The sequence below is a fragment of the Delphinapterus leucas genome, chromosome X (genome assembly GCF_059928025.1).
Source record: "Delphinapterus leucas isolate spDelLeu-1000000601 "Yukka" chromosome X, BTC_Dleu_Yukka2, whole genome shotgun sequence".
NCBI classification, from domain to species: domain Eukaryota; kingdom Metazoa; phylum Chordata; class Mammalia; order Artiodactyla; family Monodontidae; genus Delphinapterus; species Delphinapterus leucas.
In genome coordinates this window covers 112,827,313-112,849,565 of record NC_143150.1, presented here as the reverse complement: position 1 = coordinate 112,849,565, position 22,253 = coordinate 112,827,313, and the positions used below count along the sequence as shown (strand labels likewise).

Genomic DNA, 22,253 nt, shown 5'->3' with positions numbered 1-22,253 from the left:
GTCAGGGGCTTCCCTGGTGGCGCAGTGGTTGCGAGTCCGCCTGCCGATGCAGAGGACACGGGTTCGTGCCCCGGACCGGGAAGATCCCACATGGAGCGGCTGGCCCCGTGAGCCAAGGCTGCTGAGCCTGCGCGTCTGGAGCCTGTGCTCTGCAACGGGAGAGGCCACAACAATGAGAGGCCCGTGTACCGCAAAATAAAAAAAGTATGGTTCCCCAATTCCCACAATGATAGGAGGAGGAGTTGGGAAGCAGGAAGGGACCAGGGGCTTTAGGAATAAGAAAGAGGAGCTGGCATGCCTTGGGGAGCAGGGAGGAAGCCCAGTTACTAGAGCAAGTTAAATCCATTTCATTCATTGATGAAATAAATATTGATTCCATCTCACTAGGTCCTAAAGACTATGCAAGAAGCTGGGGATACAGCAATGAGGAAGAACAAGGTCTCTATCTAATCTTTGCAGACTTTTGGAATTTATACTAGTCATTAGTATATTCTATGTGGGGAAAAGATGGTGTAGACAAAAGATAGACAAACAAAACATAGTGATAGTGCAAGAAGGAAAATAAAACTACCTTACACTGGTTGATTGGAACCCACCCAACTGAAGATCGATTTAGGTCAAGACCTGGATGTCAAGGAGCTAGGCTTGCAAAGATCCAGAGCAGGGCTGCTAACCCCCAGCACTACTGACATTTGGGGATGGATCATTCTTTGTTGTGAGACTGTCCTGTGCATTGCCAGAAGTTCAGTAGCATCCCTGGCCTCTGCCCACAAGATGCCAATGGCACCCACTCTCCTAAGTTGAGACAGTCAGAAATGTCTCCAGACATTGTCCAAGTGTCACCTGGGGGGCAGAATTGCCTGATTGAGAACCACTGGGCCCAGCCTGCTTGGCCTCACCAGTTCCAGCTGCCCCTCCCTCTCAGTGAATCTGTCAACTGCGACAACTGGCAATAGATCTTGAAGATGAAAGAGGTAAACCACGAAGTGAGAATACTTCCTGGTTCAACCTTTCTTCATGGGCTGCTCTTCTTCCCCACTTGCAGCCTGCAACTGGGGTGAGATAGTATCAGAATACCACAGAGTACACAGTCAGGCGGGTACCATGGGACTGGGTTCTGCGTCACTCCCCTGAAGAGGACCCCCCAGCAGTCCATCAAACTTAGAGGAGGGCCAGGCAGCCACATTTCTATCATTCAAGACCGGATTTTTAGTTGCTTTTAGCAGTTGTCTTAGTTAACTGGAGAAAATAAATGTAAACAACTCTACCTCAAATTTTATCATGTAAACTCACCATCTCTAAATATCATCAGCTTCCTAGAAATAAGCCACAAATAGAAGTAACTGAGCTAATATCACTTGAACTTCCTAAGTATACTTTTATTACATTTTGAGAAATTCCCTCATTTTCATTTCAGAGACTATGTATAACACGATATGGGACAGAACAGGGTGTTGGGGCAGAGTTCAGGTAATAGGGGTGTTGCTTGGGCAATGCAGGACACAAGGTCTTTTTTTTTTTCATTTTTAAAATTGTGATTTAAAAAAACAACATAAAACCTACCATCTTAACCATTTTTAAGTATGCTATTTTTAAGTTCAGTACTGTTAAGTATATTTACATTGCTATGCAAAAGAACTTTTCCATCTTGAACTTTTTCATTTTGCAAATCTGAAACTCCAGAACTCCAGAACCTTTCCATTTTGCAAATCTGAAACTGTACCCATTAAACAAGAACTCACCCTAGTTCCTGGCAACTGCCATTCTTTCTGTTTCTATGAATTTGACTATAGTAATACCCCCTTAACCATGGGGGATACATTGTTCCAAGACCCCCAGTGGATGCCTGAAACCACAGATAATACCGAACCCTATATACATACAGGCATACCTCATTTTATTGCATTTCACTTTATTGTACCTTGTAGACACCGCATTTTTTACAAATTGAAGGTTTGTGGCAACTCTGTGTCAAGCAAGTCTTTTGGTGCGATTTTTCCAAACATTTGCTCATTTCAGGAGGTCTCTGTGTCACATTTTGGTAATTCTTGCAGTATTTTAAACTTCTTCATTATTATTATACTTGTTATGGTGATCTGTGATCTTTGACGTTACTATTACAAAAAGATTATGACTTGCTAAAGGCTGATGATGGTCAGCATTTTTTTAGTAATAAAGTTTTGGTTTTTTTTTTGCGGTACGCAGGCCTCTCACTGTTGTGGCCTCTCCCATTGCGGAGCACAGGCTCCGGACGCGCAGGCCCAGCGGCCACGGCTCACGGGCCCAGCCGCTCCGCAGCATGTGGGATCTTCCTGGACCAGGGCACGAACCCGCGTCCCCTGCATCGGCAGGCGGACTCTCAACCACTGCGCCACCAGGGAAGCCCAGTAATAAAGTATTTTTACTTAAGGTACATACATTGCTTTTTTAGACAAAATGCTATTGCACACAATAAACTACAATACAATATAAACATAACTTTTATATGTCCCAGGTGGGATGGCGCAAGATTTCATCACACTACTCATAATGGTAATTTAAAACTTACAAATTGTTTATTTCTGGAACTTTCCATTTAATATATTGGGAACTTGGTTGACTATGGGTAACTGAAACTGGGTAACTGAAACTGCAGAAAGCAAAACCATGGATAAGGGGGGACCACTGTACTTTAGATACCATATCAGTGGAATCACACAGTATTTGTCCTTTTGTGACTTATTTCAATTAGAATAATGTCCTCAAGTTTCATCTATATTGTAGCATGTTGACAGGGTTTCTTTCCTTTTTAAAAAAATTTTTTTGGTTTTAGATTTCCTTCATTTTTAAGGCTGAGTAATATTCCATTTATGGATATATTCCATTTTATTTATCTGTCGATGGGCATTTGGGTTGCTTCCACCCCCCAGCTATTGTGAATAGTGTTGCTATAAACACAGGTATGCAAATACATACACAGTCTTTTAAAAAACATCTTTATTGAGATATAATTCACAAACCATACAATTCACCCATTTAAAGTGTACAATTCAATAGTTTTCCATATATTCAGAGTTGTACAACCATCACCTCACTTTTAGAACATATTCATCACCTCAAAAAGAAAACCATTAGCAGTCACTTTCCCTCCATGCCACTGCCCATGATGGTCAGTTTTATGTATCAACTTGGCTAGACTACAGTCCCTAGGTGTCCAATCAAACACTAATCTAGGTACTGCTGTGAAAGTTATTTTCTAGATGTGATTAAGTCCATAATCAGTTGACTTAAATCTAAGTGGGCCTGATTCAATCAGCTGAAAGGCCTAAAAGCAGAACTGAGGTTTCCCTGAAGAAGAAATTCCACTTATGGACTATAGCTTCAGCTCACACCTGAGAGCCTGCCCTTCCTGATGCTCTGTCCTATGGATTCTGGACTTGCCTAGCTAACCCCCACAATCACCTAAGCAAATTCCTTGCAATAAACCTCTCAGTATATATCTCCTACTTGTTCTGTTGCTCTAGTTGAACCCTGACTGATAACACTCAACTCCACTCCCACCATGCACAGCCCTAAGCAACCACTAATCTACTTTCTGTCTCTATGGATTTGCCTATTCTAGACATCTCAAGTAAATGGAATCATACCATATGTGGTCTTACAATACAATATGTGACTGGTTTCTTTCACTCAGCATAAGGTTTTAAAGTGTCATCGATGTAGCATTTATCAGTACGTCATTCCTTTCCATGGCTGAATAATATTCCATTGTGTGAAAATACATTTTGTTTACCTATTCATCTGTTGATGGACATTCAGTTGTTTCCACTGTTTGGCTGTTATGAATAATGATGCTATGGACATGTGTGTACAAGTTTTCATGAGGACCATGTTTTCATTTCTCTTGGGTATATACCTAGGAATGGAATTCCTGGGTCATATGAATACTCTAGGCTCAATATTTTGAGGAACTGCTGGACTGTTTTCTTCACATTCTCATCAATGCTTGTTATTGTCTGCCTTTTCTATTATAGCCATCCTAGTAGATGTGATGTGGTATCTCACTGTGGTCTTCACTTGTATTGCCCTAATGACTAAGGATGTTGAACATCTTTTTCATGTATTTATTGGCCATTTGTATACCTTCTTTGGAAAAATGTCTGTTCAAATCCTTTGCCCAGTTTTAACTGGGTTATTTGTCTTTCTGTTGTTGAGTTGTAAAAGTTCTTCATATATCTGGACACCGACTCTTATCAGATATACGTCTTATTATACAAATATTTTCTGCACTCAATGGGTTGTCTTTTAATTTTCTTGATAGTATTGTTTATAGCACTAAAGTTTTAAAATTTTGAGATAGCCCAATTTATCTGTCCTGTCGCTTGTACTTTTGGTGTTGTATCAAAGGAACCATTGCCCAACCCAAGGTCATGATTTACTCCTTTACCAAGATTTACTCCTATGTCATCTTCTGAGAGTTCTGGTTTCAGCTCTTACATTTAGGTCTATGATCCCACACAGTCTAAAAGTCTTACCTATTTGGTAGTGCTTTCCCAGGGAAATATTTATGGCACCATCGAAAAACAAACAAACTATTGTGTTTAAAACAAAATGTGCAATGTGTGCTCTTTAGCATTCTGATCTGGGCTGAGAACAATATTTGAAATGAGCTAGTGCTCTCTCTGTAGGACAAATAAATGCTTTCATAAGTACGTCACTTTTGAATGGAGTGCAGTTTATGACCTATTTACTTATGAACTAGCCCAAACAGCTTGCCTCCATAGCGTGAGGGAAGGAAGAAAGACTCTATTGTAAGAATCAGAAAAAAAAAATCCAATCACTAATTTGGTCTAAATAAGGAAGCTTAGTTTTTGGTGGCTTTCAAAAACTACTTTCTTGTTGCTTGAGGAAGACAAATAAAAACTGTTTTTTAATGTCTTGTGACCTGGAAATATTTAATGTAAATATAATAGTCCTTTTATATTTATGTTTTTCCTCTAAAGCAGAGGGGAAGATGGCACAACATAAATGAGACAAATAGCAGCTCAACATGCTGTTTTGCGTGTCCCCAAGATTACCCACACATTCGGCAATTCGCTGAGATGACTCACAGGACAGCATATGGTTGTCCTCGTGGCTTAGGTTTATCACGGCAAAGGGTACACAACAAGACCAGCAAGAGAAAAAGACAAGGGCAGAATCTGGAGAAATGCACGCATAAGCTTCAGAGGCTCTCTCCCGCCCAGCCTAACAGGGATACATGAGTGTCTTCCCTTCTCCAGCAGAAAAACTGCCACCACACATGTGCAGTGCTTCTGCCGCAGGGAAGCCCATTAAAGAGACTCAGCACCCAAGGTTTTTACTAGGGGCTGGTCGCAGAAGCAGCCCCTGCCTAGCAACTACCAAAATTCACGATCCCCAGATGGAAATCAGGTGTTTGCCATAAATCACATCATTTGCACAAACAATCTACGTGACCTGACAGAGCAGAGTCTGGTGCCTCAGCCTTTATCAGCTTGGGGAACTTCTGAGAAGCTGAGTTTCCTAAGGGCCAACCCTGCAAGAAAGTCTTTCTAAAGATGGCAGTCTCAGGCCTGCTATGTTAACTCTCTTCTGCACAGAGGCCATCGCATTCACTTAAGCTCTAATTTGAAATTTACTTAAGGAAACATCCAAATTTGGTGTCTAATGATATTCTGATTTTGTCATCATTTTAGTGAGATGAAGTTTATACTATCAATGAATTTTAAAAAGTATATTACAACAGTAGATATTGTATGGTGCATGTTTAAGCTAAGAGATTTTTAAAGGACAGTGGCATACCTTACTATGCAAACAGATATTAATTTTAAATTAAACATATCTATCCATTAAAGCACGACTTGCAGGATCTCAACTGGTACTACTCTTAGCCAGACATTTAAATTCCTATTCATACTGAAAGTAATAAGACATTAAATCTTGTCTAGGACTTCCCTGGTGGTGCAGTGGTTAAGTATCCGCCTGCCAATGCAGGGGACATAGGTTCGATCCCTGGTCCAGGAAGATGCCACATGCCTTGGAATAACTAAGACCGTGCGCCATAACTATTTAGCCTGCACTCTAGAGCCCGCGCACCACAACTACTGAGCCCGCATGCTGCAACTACTGAAGCCCACGTGCCTAGAGCCCGTGCTCCGCAACAAGAGAGGCCACCATGATGAGAAGCCCGTGCACCGCAATGAAGAGTAGCCCCCGCTCACCGCAACTAGAGAAAGCAGCAAATACCCAGTGCAGCCAAAAATAAAATAAATAAATTTATTAAAAAAAATCATTCCTCCAACCACACTCAAATTTGGGGTCACTAACAAAATCCCAGTATTGTGTCAAATAAGCATTTAAAGGACTCACTAATGACTTCACTTTTGAGTGTGGGGAGCAGTCTTCGCATCCTGGATTTTCCTCCATCTTTGCATTTGTTTTTTGTTCCACCTGTCCTGTACACTCCCAAAACAGGCCAGCACTGAAGTGAGTCTTCAGTGTGTACCTTCAGGGTGTACCTGAGAGGAGAGAGAATTTACGGAGTGACTTTGCCAATGCTGAGTCTGAAGACTACGTCACAGGTGGGAGGGTGGGCAGGGAGAAGAGTCACTTCCTTTGCTTTTCTTTTGCCTTCAAGAGTCACAGCTAAAGTTGAACAACTAAGTTCTAGAGCTGATTAAGATGATAAAGGCCCTTAAATATGAAATACAGGTGACTCAGCACTGAACAAAATGTGAAATAGTGAAACGCTTGTTTATGAAAACAAACTTTTCTCCCACTGAGAAATGTGCTTGGCTATCATTTCATAAACTTAAATAAGCCTGAACTTCGGTTATATCTGGAGTTTGACCTAATTGTACCTTTAGAACTATGTGCTGGCTAATTATTGACTTGGAATCTGAACCTCTCAGAAGGGAAACAAAACATCAGACAGGAGGTAGACAGGGTGAAAACCAAAACCTCAAGCAAGTTTCTTTCAACCAGTGCTGAACAAAACCATTATTGCAAATATTTACTTTTAATTAAAATTAAGCCTCGGATGAGGGTGTAGTCCCACAAATATACTGCTGGTCCCTCTGACAGTGGTTTTTGCATTAACTTGGGTGGGTGCAATGAATTAAATAAAAAGTGAAAACGTACACTCACGGTAAATTCCTCAGCTCCTATAAATAATCATGAATAGTGCTGGTCACAGACGAAAATGTTCCTCTAAATACCCAGCCTTTTCCAAAAGATTGTGCCAAGTGTGTTCATCAAGATAGGACAATGAGGAAAACATAATCTCTTTTTTTTGCTGAGCTCAAGCATTCTGAATTTTATCTTTAAACTAATGAAAATCATCATTACTCATTACTTGGCCTAATTTTAACTGTCACAGATTTGCTATTTAACCACAAGCTAGTTGCATTTTTCTATCTCTGTATGTGAACACAGGCATTTTACATATATTTTGAATTTTCTTTGAGCCATTTAGATATAATGTCATTGATCCATTAGGGAAGTGCTTTGCATCACACAGGCCTCTACTGGGCTGGGATCCAGCACTGCACTTAGCACAAAAGCTGCTGACCCAGCAGCCCAGGCACCTGCTACTCCACTGCCTGGGTGGGTAGTCCCTCAGCGGGCCTCGATTCTTCTATCTACTACTATTATTGTGACTCTGTCCCAAGGCGTGACATAGGTGATAAGATTGATGAAGGCATTCTTTAGCGCCACTAGTCTCTTTCTTTCCCACTGAAACAATTGCTTTTAAATCTTGATTTTTGACAAAGCAATCTTTCTTAGGACACATTATTACAGAATAAAACATGCCACATCTGTCTCTTCAGAGAAGCTTAAATCACTCTGTATGGTAGAGAACGTTGTCTCCAAAGCCCTAAAGTTATTCAAATAGAACCATCCTGATTAAGTTAGAGATAAATTGGATTGAGAGTCAGTCTTATTATAAGAAAAAAATGGTCATAAGAAACAGAGTAAAGAGTGTAAATGTAAGTAGAGAGTACTACCTCAGGACAGAGAAAAACAGAGTACAAATGCACCGAGGTCAGGAAATAAGCCAAAAAGGAAAGATAGAAAATAGCATTAGAAAAGTATAAACAGCTAGGGAAATGTAAGATACTATAATATGCAAAATTTATATTCCCTGCAGTTCAAAGTTCATGGAAGGCATGCAAAAAGTATTAAATACAAAAAAAGGCAGCACTGGATACAAACAGCCATGAAAGGAAAAGATCATAGTATAAAAGCAACTGAGTTGCCCTGGGTGATTCACTTGTTATCCTAAATATGGGCCAGATACTACTGGGTGCCAGCTCTGTGAGACCCACCGTCCTTGGAGGAGTTAAGAGATTTTAAGGCAATGTTTCAACACGACTAAAGTATTAAAAATGGAAGTAATACCTTCCAATTAGGAGACTCTGAAACACCTTTTGATTGATGATCTCCAGAGCACACTGTGGTGGGGGCCATTCCTTCATCTTCTCTAGATCAAGAGTGAGGAAACCTGTGGATTCTCTACTTTCTGGAGGTGACAGAGGAAGCCAAGCCAACGGGAAAAGCCTGAAACAATAATAGTATATTTATAGTGAGATATTATAATTTAGGCACAGCTTTAATGTATTTGGTTGACTGGTATAGTAACACGAAAGTATTTCAGTATAGCAGGAAATAAAAGATTTCTGGGTCACTAGGGGGATTATTCTGGAGACAAATATGCTTCGGCTCATTAATCCAGTAACAATGCTGGCACCGTTCCTGTCATCTTGGCTCTGTCAAATGTATTTAACATTAACATGTGCATGTTCCATTTGTGTATTGCTATCTTACCAACTGCTATCGGTTCTGGAAGGTCAACAATTTAGGAATTAAATTGACACTATAAGAATACAAAGATGACTTATAATTTCTAAGCTTGACTGAGATTTGGAAATTCTCAATCCTCTTTCATATAGTTTCCCCACCCATCCTTCCTGGCTGGCTGACAAGTCAAAAGAAACTCCTGCTGTTCCCACCAGCACCGGGAAGACGGAGTTCAGTGAGCTGTGCATTTAGAGGCCACAAAGGCAAATACAAGGCCTACATACAGAGAACCAACACACACAACCACATACCATTCCTCCGCTGGCAGAGGACAGAGACTACGTCATTATGCATCTCCCGCTGGCAGTCAAGAACCGGAAGATCTGTACAAGCTGGGAGGCAATGGCACACAATAAGGGGTCACGGTCACTGTTCTTTTGTATGTCTTCTCATCAGGGTCAGGCAAACTTTTACTTACAAGTTTTGCTCCTTGTGCTGGCAATAGAAGCATCGTCTCTCTGCTCCAGAGCCACTTTTCTCAACTTGACCTTTGGAGACTGCCTGACAGCTGATGCTAAGAAGCAGAGTGAATGGTTTTAACATACACACATACCATGCACACACGCATACCCCCCCACACACATACAGGTACACTCAGAGACACACACAGGGACATGAGATACACTTAAACTGTCACTCAATAAATAATAAGAGAAAAAAAAGCAGGACAACTTTTTTTTTAACTTAGAATTTTAATTATGTACATAAATAGCAACATGAGAACGAGGAGTTCTAAGGCTTATACATTATCTCTAGGTGAAAGAATTTCAGATTAGTCCACTTGGAGTATGGCATCACCCAAGATAACAAAGAGGCCTAGTATAGTTTTTCCTGAAGAAGAATGCCAACTTACTACATTCAGTACTGACTTCTCTGCCATTTTTCTGTAGAAATACTGGTTTATCATATGGAGTTTCCAATGTTTACCTATAACTAAAAGAAAAAGAAAACCATAAACAAACAGTTCCCCCCAAAATAAAAACAGCTCTAAGATTTTGCAGTTTGAAAATTCTTTAGGTTTAAGTGATCACATCAAATACTTATAATACCATTATATGACCATGAGGATGACAATGAGCCAGAGAAATCTGTAATTATTTCCATTTTATAAATGGGTACACTAAAAACCAGAAAGGTTTTGTGTTACATCAATACTACATGCAGATTCTCAGCTAGCTGGGTATGTGAGATAAACAGATGGATGGGTGAATAAATTAAAAATAAACGCTTAAATGGCACAGGACACACTACATCGCTCCCCTTCTGAAAACCAAACAACTACATTTCCATCCATCTGCTGGAGGAGAGCACGATTACATCATTGCTAGTCTGACGCATACCTTTCCTCACATCACCCCATCATTCTTTTCTGGAATGAAACACACATCAAATCCAAAGACAACAAAGACAAACCAACTCTTCTCCAGATTGCCTTTTTCCTAATACATAATGAATCTACTTAGCAATTAGAGGTTTATAAATATTTTAGTTTTAATATAAAACTAAAAATTCTTAAACATCTAAACCACTAACTTACCTTTTCTATCTCTGTTTATTAATCTGTTTTGAACTTCTCTAAGAATTCAGTAGATTTACTGCATTGTTAAAAAAAAACTACAAACTGCCAGTAATCTATATTAATAAGGATTCAATAGATCATGGTAGTCCCTACTAGGAAATTATGAAGCAGCTAAAGGAGGAATGAGATAGATCTATAAGTACCAACAGGGAAAGATGTACACAACATATTAAGTGAAAAAAAAAGCAAGTTCGTTCAACATAACTAAACATAACACTGCCTACAAAGTATTCTTACCAAAAAATTGAACCTAAATCTGATTTAGCCTTCAGATCCAACTATCAGTTTATGGGAAATGCAGAGAGGAGAGGAACCAAGAGATAAACAGAATGACACTAAATGGATGCACTCAGCCACAGCCAGAGCATGGGAAATTTAGAGGACAAATAAGCCCAGTTTTTCAACAAATAAATGATAAGAGAAAAATGAGGGAGAAGGAACTATTACAGTTTAAAAGGGACTTAAAACAGCTGAAAATAAAGACAGTTTATATCTTTGTAAAAAAATTAAAAAACAAAAAAATAAAAGGGACTTAAGAGACTCATCAGTCAAATGCAGTGGCAGATCTTGTTTGGATCATGACTCAAACAAAATAACTGTAAAAAGTTATTAATGAGACAATCAGGGAAATCTGCAAACTACCTGAATATTAGATGATATTACAGAATTAGTGTTAATTTCTTTAGGTGTGATAATAAAACTGCACTATGTGCCTGCATGGAGCTTTCAGTATACTTGCAAAACAGTACAAGGAATATGATCTCATTCTATCAAAAACCCAAAAGCATGTATGGATGCGTGTGCATGTGCATGTGCGTGTGTGTGTGTGTGTATGTTACACATAAAGAAAAAAGTCTGGAATGATGTACCAAACTATCAACAGAAATTACCTCTGGGAAAGGAATGGAGGACAAGACAAGCTTTAAAAATATTTATCTAAAAAAACTCTTTACAACAAATATGCATCACTTTTATAATTAAAAATTACGTCTCCAATAAAGAGCTAACAAAAATTAAAAATGAAATCAAGGCTGTGTATATAGTAAGCTGAACTCTGGCCCAGAATATTTTTGAAAGAATGAAGTGGATATGTACATGGTTTTCCTTTATTCTGTGGCTCGTTGCCCCTGTAAAGAAATATAACCATATTCAGTGTAAAGTCTCTGAAGGACATGTGTGACTTCCTGGCTGCTTACCCACCAGTCGCCTTTCTAACAGCATATCTGATGCACATCGGGCTCCACTTTCCAGAGATGCCAGTTCTGCGGTGGGGTCTACGCCTCTGCTTTTTAACAAGCTTCCCAGGTAATTTGTATAACAAAATTTGAGAAATGCTGATTTGGGGTTACTATATGAAAGGCTGTGATGTGAAAGAGGATCTGGATTTATTTTCTGTGACTGCTAAGGCAAGATCAGACCATTGTGTAGGAGTTACAAGAAGACGTATTTTTGCTTAGTATAAGAAACAGCTCCCTAAAAATTAGGACTGCCCAAAGATGGCTGTCCTGTGGGGTGCTTTTCCTATCAGTGGAGGTGAAAAGTGGGAACACACAGGGCTACAGAGAACTTACACTTGAGGCTGGGGGTTGGGCCAGATGATCCTTTTCAAATTCTAAGATTATATGACTCTCTAGGTCTCTGAAAACACAGAGACAACTTGAGAAAGAAAACCTCAAACCCAGAGCTTTCATGAGTTTTAAATAGTAGCCATGCCTTATGATAAATGTGACACTGATTTTTTTAAACAAATTTCTATTATAAAGAAAATGCATATTCATTGCAAAAAATTTAAAAATACATAAAGTTATATAGAAGAAAAAATATAAAAATCACCCATAATCCTACTATCTGAAGATACATACTTAAATTTTTGTTGTATTTCCTGGTCATTATCCTCTCTAAAAATGTATCACACTAGCCTTTTTTTTTTTAATTTAATAATTGTGCATATGTTCCCATGCAATTAAATATTATTGAAACATAATAACATTCCTCTTTATGGACATACCATAATTAAACCATTTTCCTGTAGCTGAATATTTACATTGTTTCCAAATTCAATATAATCTAATTACCATGAAATCATAAGTGCTATTATATAATTTTTAATATATACACAAAATACTATTAACATAACTAGTGTTTTCTACTTAGCAAGTACTCAATGGGTAAATATTGAACATATGAATGAAAACAAATGGTGAATTGAGTATACGACCAGAAGAAATCACACTGATTGACTTTATCAGATACTATCCTAAATTTCTCTAGACTCAAGTTACTCAAATCCACAAAGAAAGACAACGACACCTATGAATTCCCTATGTCACTTACTCTATATAATTTTGAGCTTCTCTACAATAGTCATGCATTCATCAAATGTTTATTGAATGATTATTAGATGCATACAACTGTGCTTACTATAGTGAAATGCTGTCTGAAAAAAAAATAAGCCTAGGAAATAATTGTTTGAAATAGGTTTATAGACAAATCCCAAATGTCGAGTTCTAGCTTGTATAAAAAACCCAGGTACTTCTCAGGAACAAACACAATTAAAAAGTCACAGCACTTAAGCCCAGAAATTAAAGATGGAAGGAAATATCATCCTGACCCTTATGTGTCCACACGAAGTTGAAATGGCTATAATTAATCAAATTAAATTAATTAAAGACAAGTCATTTCAATTGGTGCTAATAATGCTAAAAATAACCACAGAGTTTTCTTGTTCTTTACCTGATTAAAATGGGCAGAGCATGGAGTATTCTACTTATTTCCGGGTGAATTCTTCACATTTTCCGACTTGTAAAACAGAAAGTAAGAATATTAATGCAGTTTGAAAAGAAATAGTAAAACTTCTAAAGAAATGGTAGACTGTTTCAAAGTGCACATCTTCACCATGTGACTGAATATTATCTGATGCAAAGTGACCCATGTCTCGGTAAACTGAAGGAATTCCTAGGGCTCCCTGAGGGCCCTGCTATAGAAAGTGACTCAGGCACAGAGGAGAGCAGGAAATAAAGCTCCATTAATCCTCACTACACAGATTCGGCCAACAGCTGATTTGATAAAAAATCCAATCAATAGTGAAAAGATTTCTTTACTACTTCATGCCACTGTAATTGTTAAAGAAGGTTACTGAATCACTTTGCTGTACACCTGAAACTAACACAACACTGTATACTCCAATAAAAAAAAAAAAGAATAGTCATCATGATCTGAAACTAAAAAAAAAAGGTTTCACACCTATGGGGCGGTTTCCTGTGGGTACTCCGCTCCATATATCATCCACCATAGGGGCTAAATCACAAAACATGTTTACTCTGGAAGAGGTTATAACCAGACGGCACCCATTCCGCCTGGCCACCATCTGGGAACATATAATTAGGTCACGTCATCAATGAAAAGTAAGGTAGGAAAGGTTCTAGTGGGAAAAGTTCACGTGCTAAATGTTTAAGGCCTTACTTGCTTTCCCAGATGTTTTTAAGACTTTAACTCTGAAAACACATTAATAAGACCTGCTGTACGTCGAGGATCTGAGCTCTCATGAGATGGCAATCTGAAAAACACTAGGCTGTAGTTGGGTGGGCAATAGGGCTGTGATTCTGTGGTCTAGACTTGGTGCAGGTTCTGCCGGTGGCCTTCGCTCAGAGTTATCCATGGGTGAAGGAGGGGGGGAATGTGAGAAAGCAGGAACACATGCCTAACCCTGTAATTTCAGAGCATGGCTCCTAGGCAACTTCAGGCTTACTGAAGTGGTTGAGAGCCTGTCTCTAAGCATAGTGATCATACATCTTGGCTTGCCCAAGTTATACATACTGGTTTATACTTATTGTCCCAGCATAATTAATAGTGCCCCGTTTCACTCTCAAGAGTATCCTGGTTTGGATGATAAATTGGATGGTCACCCTATCTACAGACCACATTCACTTGATGATGGAGTTCTGGGGAAACAGGCCATACGTATTGCTTGGTGGATCATCACACAATATCCAGGTCTACTTGTTGCTCTGAACAGAGCTCTACAGGACTCAGCGCCTATGCCTTACGCTATTCCTTGAGAGCCACTTTCACACACACACACACACACCAGAGGCATTCTTGCTGTTGCTCTTCCAACTTGCCAAGCTCTTTCCTGGGATAGGACCTTTGCAAAATAAATCCCTTGACCTAGACTGGTCAATCCCAATTTTGGTCTGGCTAAATGCTATTCATCCTTTAGATCAAGGCTTTCCCCTGTCCTCTGCCCTTCGATTCAGATAAGAACCTTTTATTCACATTGATAGCATCCATGCACTTCCTGATTTGTGTAATTCTTTCATTCATGTTTGAATCCTTCACAAATATATATAAGTTTCATGAGGGCACAATACTCCTAGGACCTCCTAGCACACAGTATTCAAACATTTGTTGAATAAACAAATGAAATGAGGTAGAACCTAGAGACCTGATGAGTGTTTAAAAAAAAGTTTGGGTATGTAATTAATGAAGAAGAGATAAAAAGAGGCTTATGAAGGCAAGTGAGATAACTATGTCCAACAATTGGGTCTGTCATAAAAACCATGTGGTTCCCTACTTAGTTAATCAAAAATATAAGATATATTATCTTAGAATAAGATAAGAACATAAGATGCTAAATTCATAAACTTTTTTTATCCTTTGGACATTAAGAAAATGAGTACATAAAGACATTCTTCTGGTTGAAGAAAACAACTGTTGCTAGGAAATTTTTCTTGTTTGATTACATATCACTTATAGTATAACAAAACATGACAGCCAAATATCTCACTAATGAAGTATTGAACCCATCCACCCTATTACAAATCAGATCTCTCTTGGCAGAAACCATCATCATCTCAGCAAAAACAACATTCTGACTTCAAAAGACAGTTTGTGACTTAGCACAAGCCAGAAATCAAATTTTTTTGCATTTTCGGACAGTTTTATTTAAAATATTTTACAATGCAACCATTCTCCTTATATCTAATTTCAATACATATTGGGTTTCATTGTTTTTTTAAAGTGATTGATACATTTTATTTAACCCAACACATCTAAAATACTATTATTTCAACATGTAATCAATATAACATCAATCAACATTAAAATTATGAGATAGTTTACAATCTTTTTATTTGTACCATGTCTTCTAAATTTGGTGTGAATTTGCGCTTACAGCATACCTCAGTTCAGATTAGCTACACTTCATGTAGTCAACATCTGGTGCCTGCCATATTGGATTGCAAAGGGCTAGAGGAATAAGCTAAACAGCACTGCACTGTGATGGTTAATTTTATGTGTCAACTTGGCTAAGCTACAGTAGAAATTTTATTTTCTTACCATGTCCATGAACATGAATAATAATTTCTATTAGCAAAATTGAAACATTTGTTTTAATAAAAATATTTATTTCTAATTAGTATGCACTGCCATATGAAGGGGGATTTCTAGCCAAACCTCTGAGGTACAGCAATCCACTTGAAATGTCTGATCGCCTCACCAGTTGAATTATTTTGATCAATTACTTAACTCCTCCAAAATGCAGTTTCCTCGTTTATAACATGGAGATAATAATAGAACCTGCCTCACAGACTCTTCCTGAGCATACAGTTAGCACACAGGGCCAAGCTCACAGCAAGTGCTCAATAAAAAAGACCTATCCCAAAAGAAGCGAAACTGAGTTATCTGTAGTGACGTGGATGGACCTAGAGACGGTCATACAGAGTGAAGTAAGTCAGAAGGAGAAAAACAAATACCGTATGCTAACACATATATATGGAATCTAAAAAAAAAAGGTTCTGATGAACCTAGGGGCAGGACAGGAATAAAGACACAGACGTAGAGAATGGACTTGAGGACACGGGGAGGGGGACGGGTAAGCTGGGGCGAAGTGAGAGAGTGGCATGAACAAATATACACTACCAAACGTAAAACAGATAGCTAGTGGGAAGCAGCCGCATAGCACAGGGAGATCAGCTCGGTGCTTGCTAGAGGGGTGGGATAGGGAGGGTGGGAGGGAGACGCAAGAGGGAGGAGATATGGGGTATCTGTATATGTATAGCTGAGTCACTTTGTTATAAAGCAGAAACTAACACACCATTGTAAAGCAATTATACTCCAATAAAGATGTTAAAAAAAAAACTACCTATCCTATGTGGTAGGTCACTTAACTTTTTTGATGAGGAAATAAAAGGTAAACATAAATGACCTGTTACAGACCCCAGTGAAATTCCAGTTCACTGGATGTGGTAGGCAGAATAACGGCCCCCTCAAAGATGTTTCCACCCTAATCCTGGAACCTGTGACTGTGCTACCGTACATGGCAAAGGAGAATTACAGTGGCACTGGAGTTAAGGCTGCTAACCAGCTGACCTTACAATAGGGAGATTATCTTGGATTATCTGGGTGGGCCCAATCGAATCACATGGGTTCCTATAGTCTAAGAGGATGGAAGACAGGGTCAAAGAAATGGGACATGAAAAGGACTCATTTGCAGCAGCTGGCTCTGAAGATGAAGGAAGAGGGCTGGGAGTCAAGGAATGCTGCAGCCTCTAGAAGCTGGGAACTACCCTCAGCTGACAGCTAGCAAAGCAGACCTTGGTCCTATAACTGCCAAGAAACTAAATTCTGTCAACAACCTCAAGGAGCAGGAAGCGGATTCTCCCCTGGAACCTCCAGAAAGGAATGCAGCCCTGCTGACACCTTGATTTACCACCGGACTCCTGACCTACAGAGTCTAAGATAATAAATTTGTATTACTTTCAGCCAGTAAATTTGTGGTCATTTGTTATGGCTGCAATAGGAAACTAAAACAGATAGGAGGACTTTTGACTAAGGAGTATAATAAGCCCTAGGGCTCCATTTTCCATCAGGAAATGTTACCTTCTCCTAAGCAGATGTCACATGACATCTATCATGGTTACCATTTCTAAAGTCTGTCCATTTTCTCAGCTTCTCACATGGATAAACTCAATCCTTGAAACAGCCCCATGAGGTAGTACCCCCATTTCCCAAGAGCACCAGAGCAATTTCCCAAGGTTTCAAGGCTTGTAAGAGGTGGGGGTGGGGTGGGAGTGGGGGAAGAGCCCGGTGCACCCACTCTGGAGTCCACTCTCTTGGCCACTAGGCCATGCTGCATCCTGCCTTGTCTACCTTTCCTCATACCAAAAGTGTATGCCTTTCGAAAAAGGAGACTTTTTTTTTCAGGATTTCTTACTTTTTATTTTGTTAAGTAATGATGTTTAAAAAAAAAGAAAGGGACTTCCCTGATGGCACAGTGGTTAGGAATCTGCCTGCCAACGCAGGAGACACAGGCTCAATCCCTGGTCCGGGAAGATCTCACATGCCGCGGAGCAACTAAGCCCATGCGTCACAACTACTGAGCCTGCGATCCAGAGCCCACGAGCCACAAATACTGAGCCTGTGTGCCACAACTACTGAAGCCTGTGCGCCTAGAGCCTGTGCTCCGCAACAAGAGAAGCCCACGCACCGCGACGAAGGGTAGCCCCTGCTCCCCACAACTAGAGAAAGCCCGCGCATAGCAATGAAGACCCAACGCAGCTAAGAAAAAAAAAAAGAAAAATCATTGCCTAGTACCTTTATTTCTTAGAATTTTAAACAGCAAAAACTAGAAAGGGCACAAATTCAGAACAAATTTAGCTTTATGGAAAACCCACCACATTGTCCTTATTTTTATTTTATTGTGGTAAGAACGCTTAATATGAGATCTGCCCTCCTGACAAATTTTTAAGTGTACAATACAGTAATGTTAACTATAGGCACTATATTGTACAGCAGGTCTCTAGAATGTATTCATCTTGCATAACTGAAACTTTATACCCATTGATTAGCAACTCCCCATTTTCCACTCCCCCCAGCCCCTGGCAACCACCACTCTACTCTCTTCTTCTATAAATTTGACTATTTTAGATACTTCATTTAAGTGGAATCATACAGTATTTCTCCTTCTGTGACTGCCTTATTTCAAAGATGATCACTTTAAAATCACATAACTTACAGCAAAACTTGAGTGTGTTTAGAAAGCTAAGGAATTTCGAATGGAGAAAAAGAAAGCAGGACACATTTATTCAGATTGATGGCTGCTGCTTCCCTTTCAATTTCCTGCTGAGCCAGCAAAGGCTTGAATACAACTATAAAAAGCTCAGCTTTAGAAGTTCTGCTCAGTTTTCATGTTAGTAACAGGTTTACATTTCTTTTATATTTTCCTTACCTTCAAAGAATTATTAAGATTTTTCTTTTTAGTTATTGTTGGTCTTTAACAGTCATTCTACAATTCTTTGATAGTAACTTGTCACATTTTTAAAAAATCTAGTGAAAATTAAACATGACTTTTAATGAAACACACTGCTGTGTTTGGCTAATGTAGAAGACAACTCCAAAAGAGCTATCTGTGACCCTGGGGCCTGACACCCACAAATAGCCTCCATCTCTGAAACTCAGGCTTTGAGCTGGGACTATTCTGAAAGGGTTTCAGATTAGCAATGGACAATCAACAGTTTCATGCTTTTATTAAACATCTAGAGTCAAAGAGTGAAAACCGTAATGGAAAAGATCTATGAATCAACTACATTAAGTACTTCTGATCATCAAAAGGCACCAAAACTGAAGAAACAAGCCTCAAACTGGGAGAAGACATCTGCAAACATGTGACCAAAAATATTAGTATCTAGGAAAAAATAAAGAACTCTTATAAATCATTAAGAAAGGAACTAATGACCCACATGAAAAATGGCCAAAAAGGGCTTCCCTGGTGGCGCAGTGGTTGGGAGTCTGCCTGCCGATGCAGGGGACACGGGTTCGTGCACCGGTCCGGGAAGATTCCACATGCCGCGGAGCGGCTGGGCCCGTGAGCCATGGCTGCTGAGCCTGCACGTCTGGAGCCTGTGCTCCGCAACGGGAGAGGCCACAACAGTGAAAGGCCCGCGTACCGGAAAAAAAAAAAAAAGGCCAAAAGACACGAACAGGCATTTCAAGAAGAAACCAATAAACATGTGAAAAGATGCTCAACCTCATTAGTAATCAAAGGAACATACATTAAAACAACAATGAGAGATTCTGAGACCATTTTGACATGCCAGACAGCGAGGAAACTATTGCAGAGTCCTTGTGTCATGTCAAAAGGACGCAGAGCCAACTTCTACTGGCCAAAATGGAACAATCTGAACTCCAACAAGGATAAGAAATACAAAGCATTCAAACCCAAATATATTTAAATCTACAAATTCAAAATGATTCTAAAAAAAACCCCCACTAATTGGTGACCTTCTGAGGATGAGAGGGAACCAATTTATTATTTTGAAAACCAGATAAATAAGAGCAAAAATTGAGCATTTATCCTATCTTTCCTATAACTGTGTAACTAAATAGTATATGAGGGGAAGTAGTTCCTTATTAAAGTGTTCTAGCTATTATGTGAAAATGAAATGACAGAAATAGAATATCACCATTTTCCAACTCCCAGTGAGTCAGTAGGTCTAGGCATTGAGCCTCAATAGCCACTAACACCAAAATGGTAAAGTGAAGCAAAAACTTAGATGCCTACATAGACTTTGCCAATAGGATCAAACACGAACTTGATTAGCCAGCCTCTGGATCCAGTGGCCAATCTACAGGAAACGTAGAGGAGAAAGGAACACGTTCAACTGCACCGTAAGTGTGCAAACCGCAAAACCCAAACTGTTGGAAACTCTACAGGTCTGACACGCCAGGTTCCTTTAACAGATACAGTGTAAGGAAAATAAGAGGATGGAAGGGGAACCAGTAGATTAAGTGACTTAAAAGGGAAAAAAAAAAGACTTAAAAGGAATATCAAGTCAGAAATAATCATGGGCAAGACTAAAGTGACAGGGATAAAGACTTAGGTGATAAAGCCATTAAGAAAAACAGGGAAGTTACTTCCTACTATGGAAGTCAGGATAGTAGGTAGTTTTGGATGGAAAGAGAGGAATGTGATTGGGGTGAGCTACATGGAAGGGCTTCTGGGGAGGCTGGCAAAATTCTGGGTTTTTGTCCTAGATGATGGTTACAAGGGTGTGTGCCTTATAATAATTCACTCAGCTATAAAAAAATCAATTTAAAAATTGTTGAAGGAAAGCACGTTATTGTGGCAACTGAGGAAATCTGACTATGGACTGTATATTAGATAATGATTATGTAAACAATGAAATGTCAACTTTCCTGAGCATGATAATGGTATTGTGATTATATCAGTAAATGACCATGTTCTTTAGAAATATATGCTGAATTAGATATGGGTAGAAAGCGCAGTATCTACAACTAACTCTCAAATGGTTCAGAAAAATAAAATACACATGTGTGTGAGCACCCAAGCATGTGTAAAAAGACAAAGCAAATGTAGCAAAACGTTAATTGGTGAATCTATGTGAAGGGTATATTCATTATACTATTCCTGCAACTGTTCTGTAGTTTTGAAATATTTTTTCAAAATAAAAATTGGGGAACAAAGTAAAGACATACACACGCACACACACACACACACACGCACAGACAAACAAACACACCCCACAGTGAAAAACTATTTCAAAGGCACCAGACTGGCAAAAATGGAAAACTTGTCATCTAGTAAAATTGATGTGCAGACATTATGAACTAGGAATCCTGGCCTAGAAAAACTCTTTTTTTTAATTTAATTTAATTTAATTTAATTTTTGGCTGTGTTGGGTCTTCGTTGCTGAGCGCGGGCTCTCTCTAGTTATGGCAAGTGGGGGCTACTCTTTGTTGCGGTGCGTGGGCTTCTCGTTGCAGTGGCTTCTCTTGTTGTGGAGCACGGGCTCTAGGCGCGCAGGCTCAAGTAGTTGCCGCATGTGGGCTCAGTAGTTGTGGTGCACAAGCTTAGTTGCTCCGCAGCGTGTGGGATCTTCCTGGACCAGGGATCGAACCCGTGTCCCCTGCATTGGCAGGCGGATTCTTAACCACTGTGCCACCAGGGAAGTCCCTGGCATAAGAAACTCTTAATAAACCATGACACATGTACAGAAATATGCTCAAAGCTGTGTGTGCAACGACAATATACTGAAAGCCACCTAGTTAGCCATCAACACGGGTATCTTCCCACAAAGAAATATTCCATAGCAGTGTAAATTAATAAATTACGGGCATACACAACCCATTAACATAATGTTTAGGGAACAAAACAACTTGCAAAATAACACATATAGTAAGACTCCATCTAAACTATATATTTATTTATATGTATATTTGATAGTTATTTATATTATAAAGGCAAAAAACAGGCAAGCTCAACTACAGTGTTTTAGAATAAATACGTTATGTGGTTCAACTAAAAGAAAAAGTTTAAAGAAAAACAATGGAATGAAAAGCACAAAATTCTGGATAGTGGTTCTCTCTGGGGAGATGGAAGGGCCCAGGAAGAACTTGGAAGACATTGGTAATTTCCTATTTTTAAAGATGGATGGTTTGTTGGTATATGTATGGTCATTATATTGTTGGATTTTAAACTGTAAATATACATATATATGCAGTTATTTTATATTATATATGTTGTGTTTTATGACATATTTTATATGTTCTTTTATCTCAAAAAAAGAAAAAAACCTAGACCCATTATGATGACAATATTTCTGGACACACCCATCTTTGCTTCACAGTTCAGACAAAGAATTCATTTTAGCTGAAGCAGATAAATTCCTCTTCACTGACCAATGACAGGACTGAAAGACCACCTCATCCAAACTTCGTTGATAGAAGACTCAGTGCAAACATTAGAATTAATTCCTAAAAGGGAAAAGAGATGTGGCAGAGCAAAAAATGCCACAGA

The 22,253-nt window shown here is 39.1% G+C and overlaps 1 protein-coding gene across 3 annotated transcripts in view; it reads right to left on the bottom strand.

Annotated features, from left to right (window-relative positions):
• Nucleotides 1–1,058: 1,058 nt before the first annotated feature.
• APOO (apolipoprotein O) overlaps nucleotides 1,059–22,253 on the bottom strand; it is a 66,203-nt gene continuing 45,008 nt past the window's right edge. The window contains exons 8-12 of one of the 3 annotated variants that reach the window (XR_002642834.3): nucleotides 13,172–13,237; nucleotides 9,713–9,792; nucleotides 9,278–9,373; nucleotides 9,111–9,191; nucleotides 1,059–8,559 (exon numbers count right to left, since the gene is read on the bottom strand). Coding sequence is in view for 2 of the 3 variants with exons in the window: in XM_089904674.1 (XP_089760800.1) it covers nucleotides 13,202–13,237 (36 nt within the window). In the remaining variant the exon portion in view is untranslated. Of the gene's footprint in view, nucleotides 8,560–9,110; nucleotides 9,192–9,277; nucleotides 9,374–9,399; nucleotides 9,793–13,171; nucleotides 13,238–22,253 lie in introns of those variants that run through there. The other 2 variants (XM_089904674.1, XM_022560480.2) reach the window with 2 other exon arrangements.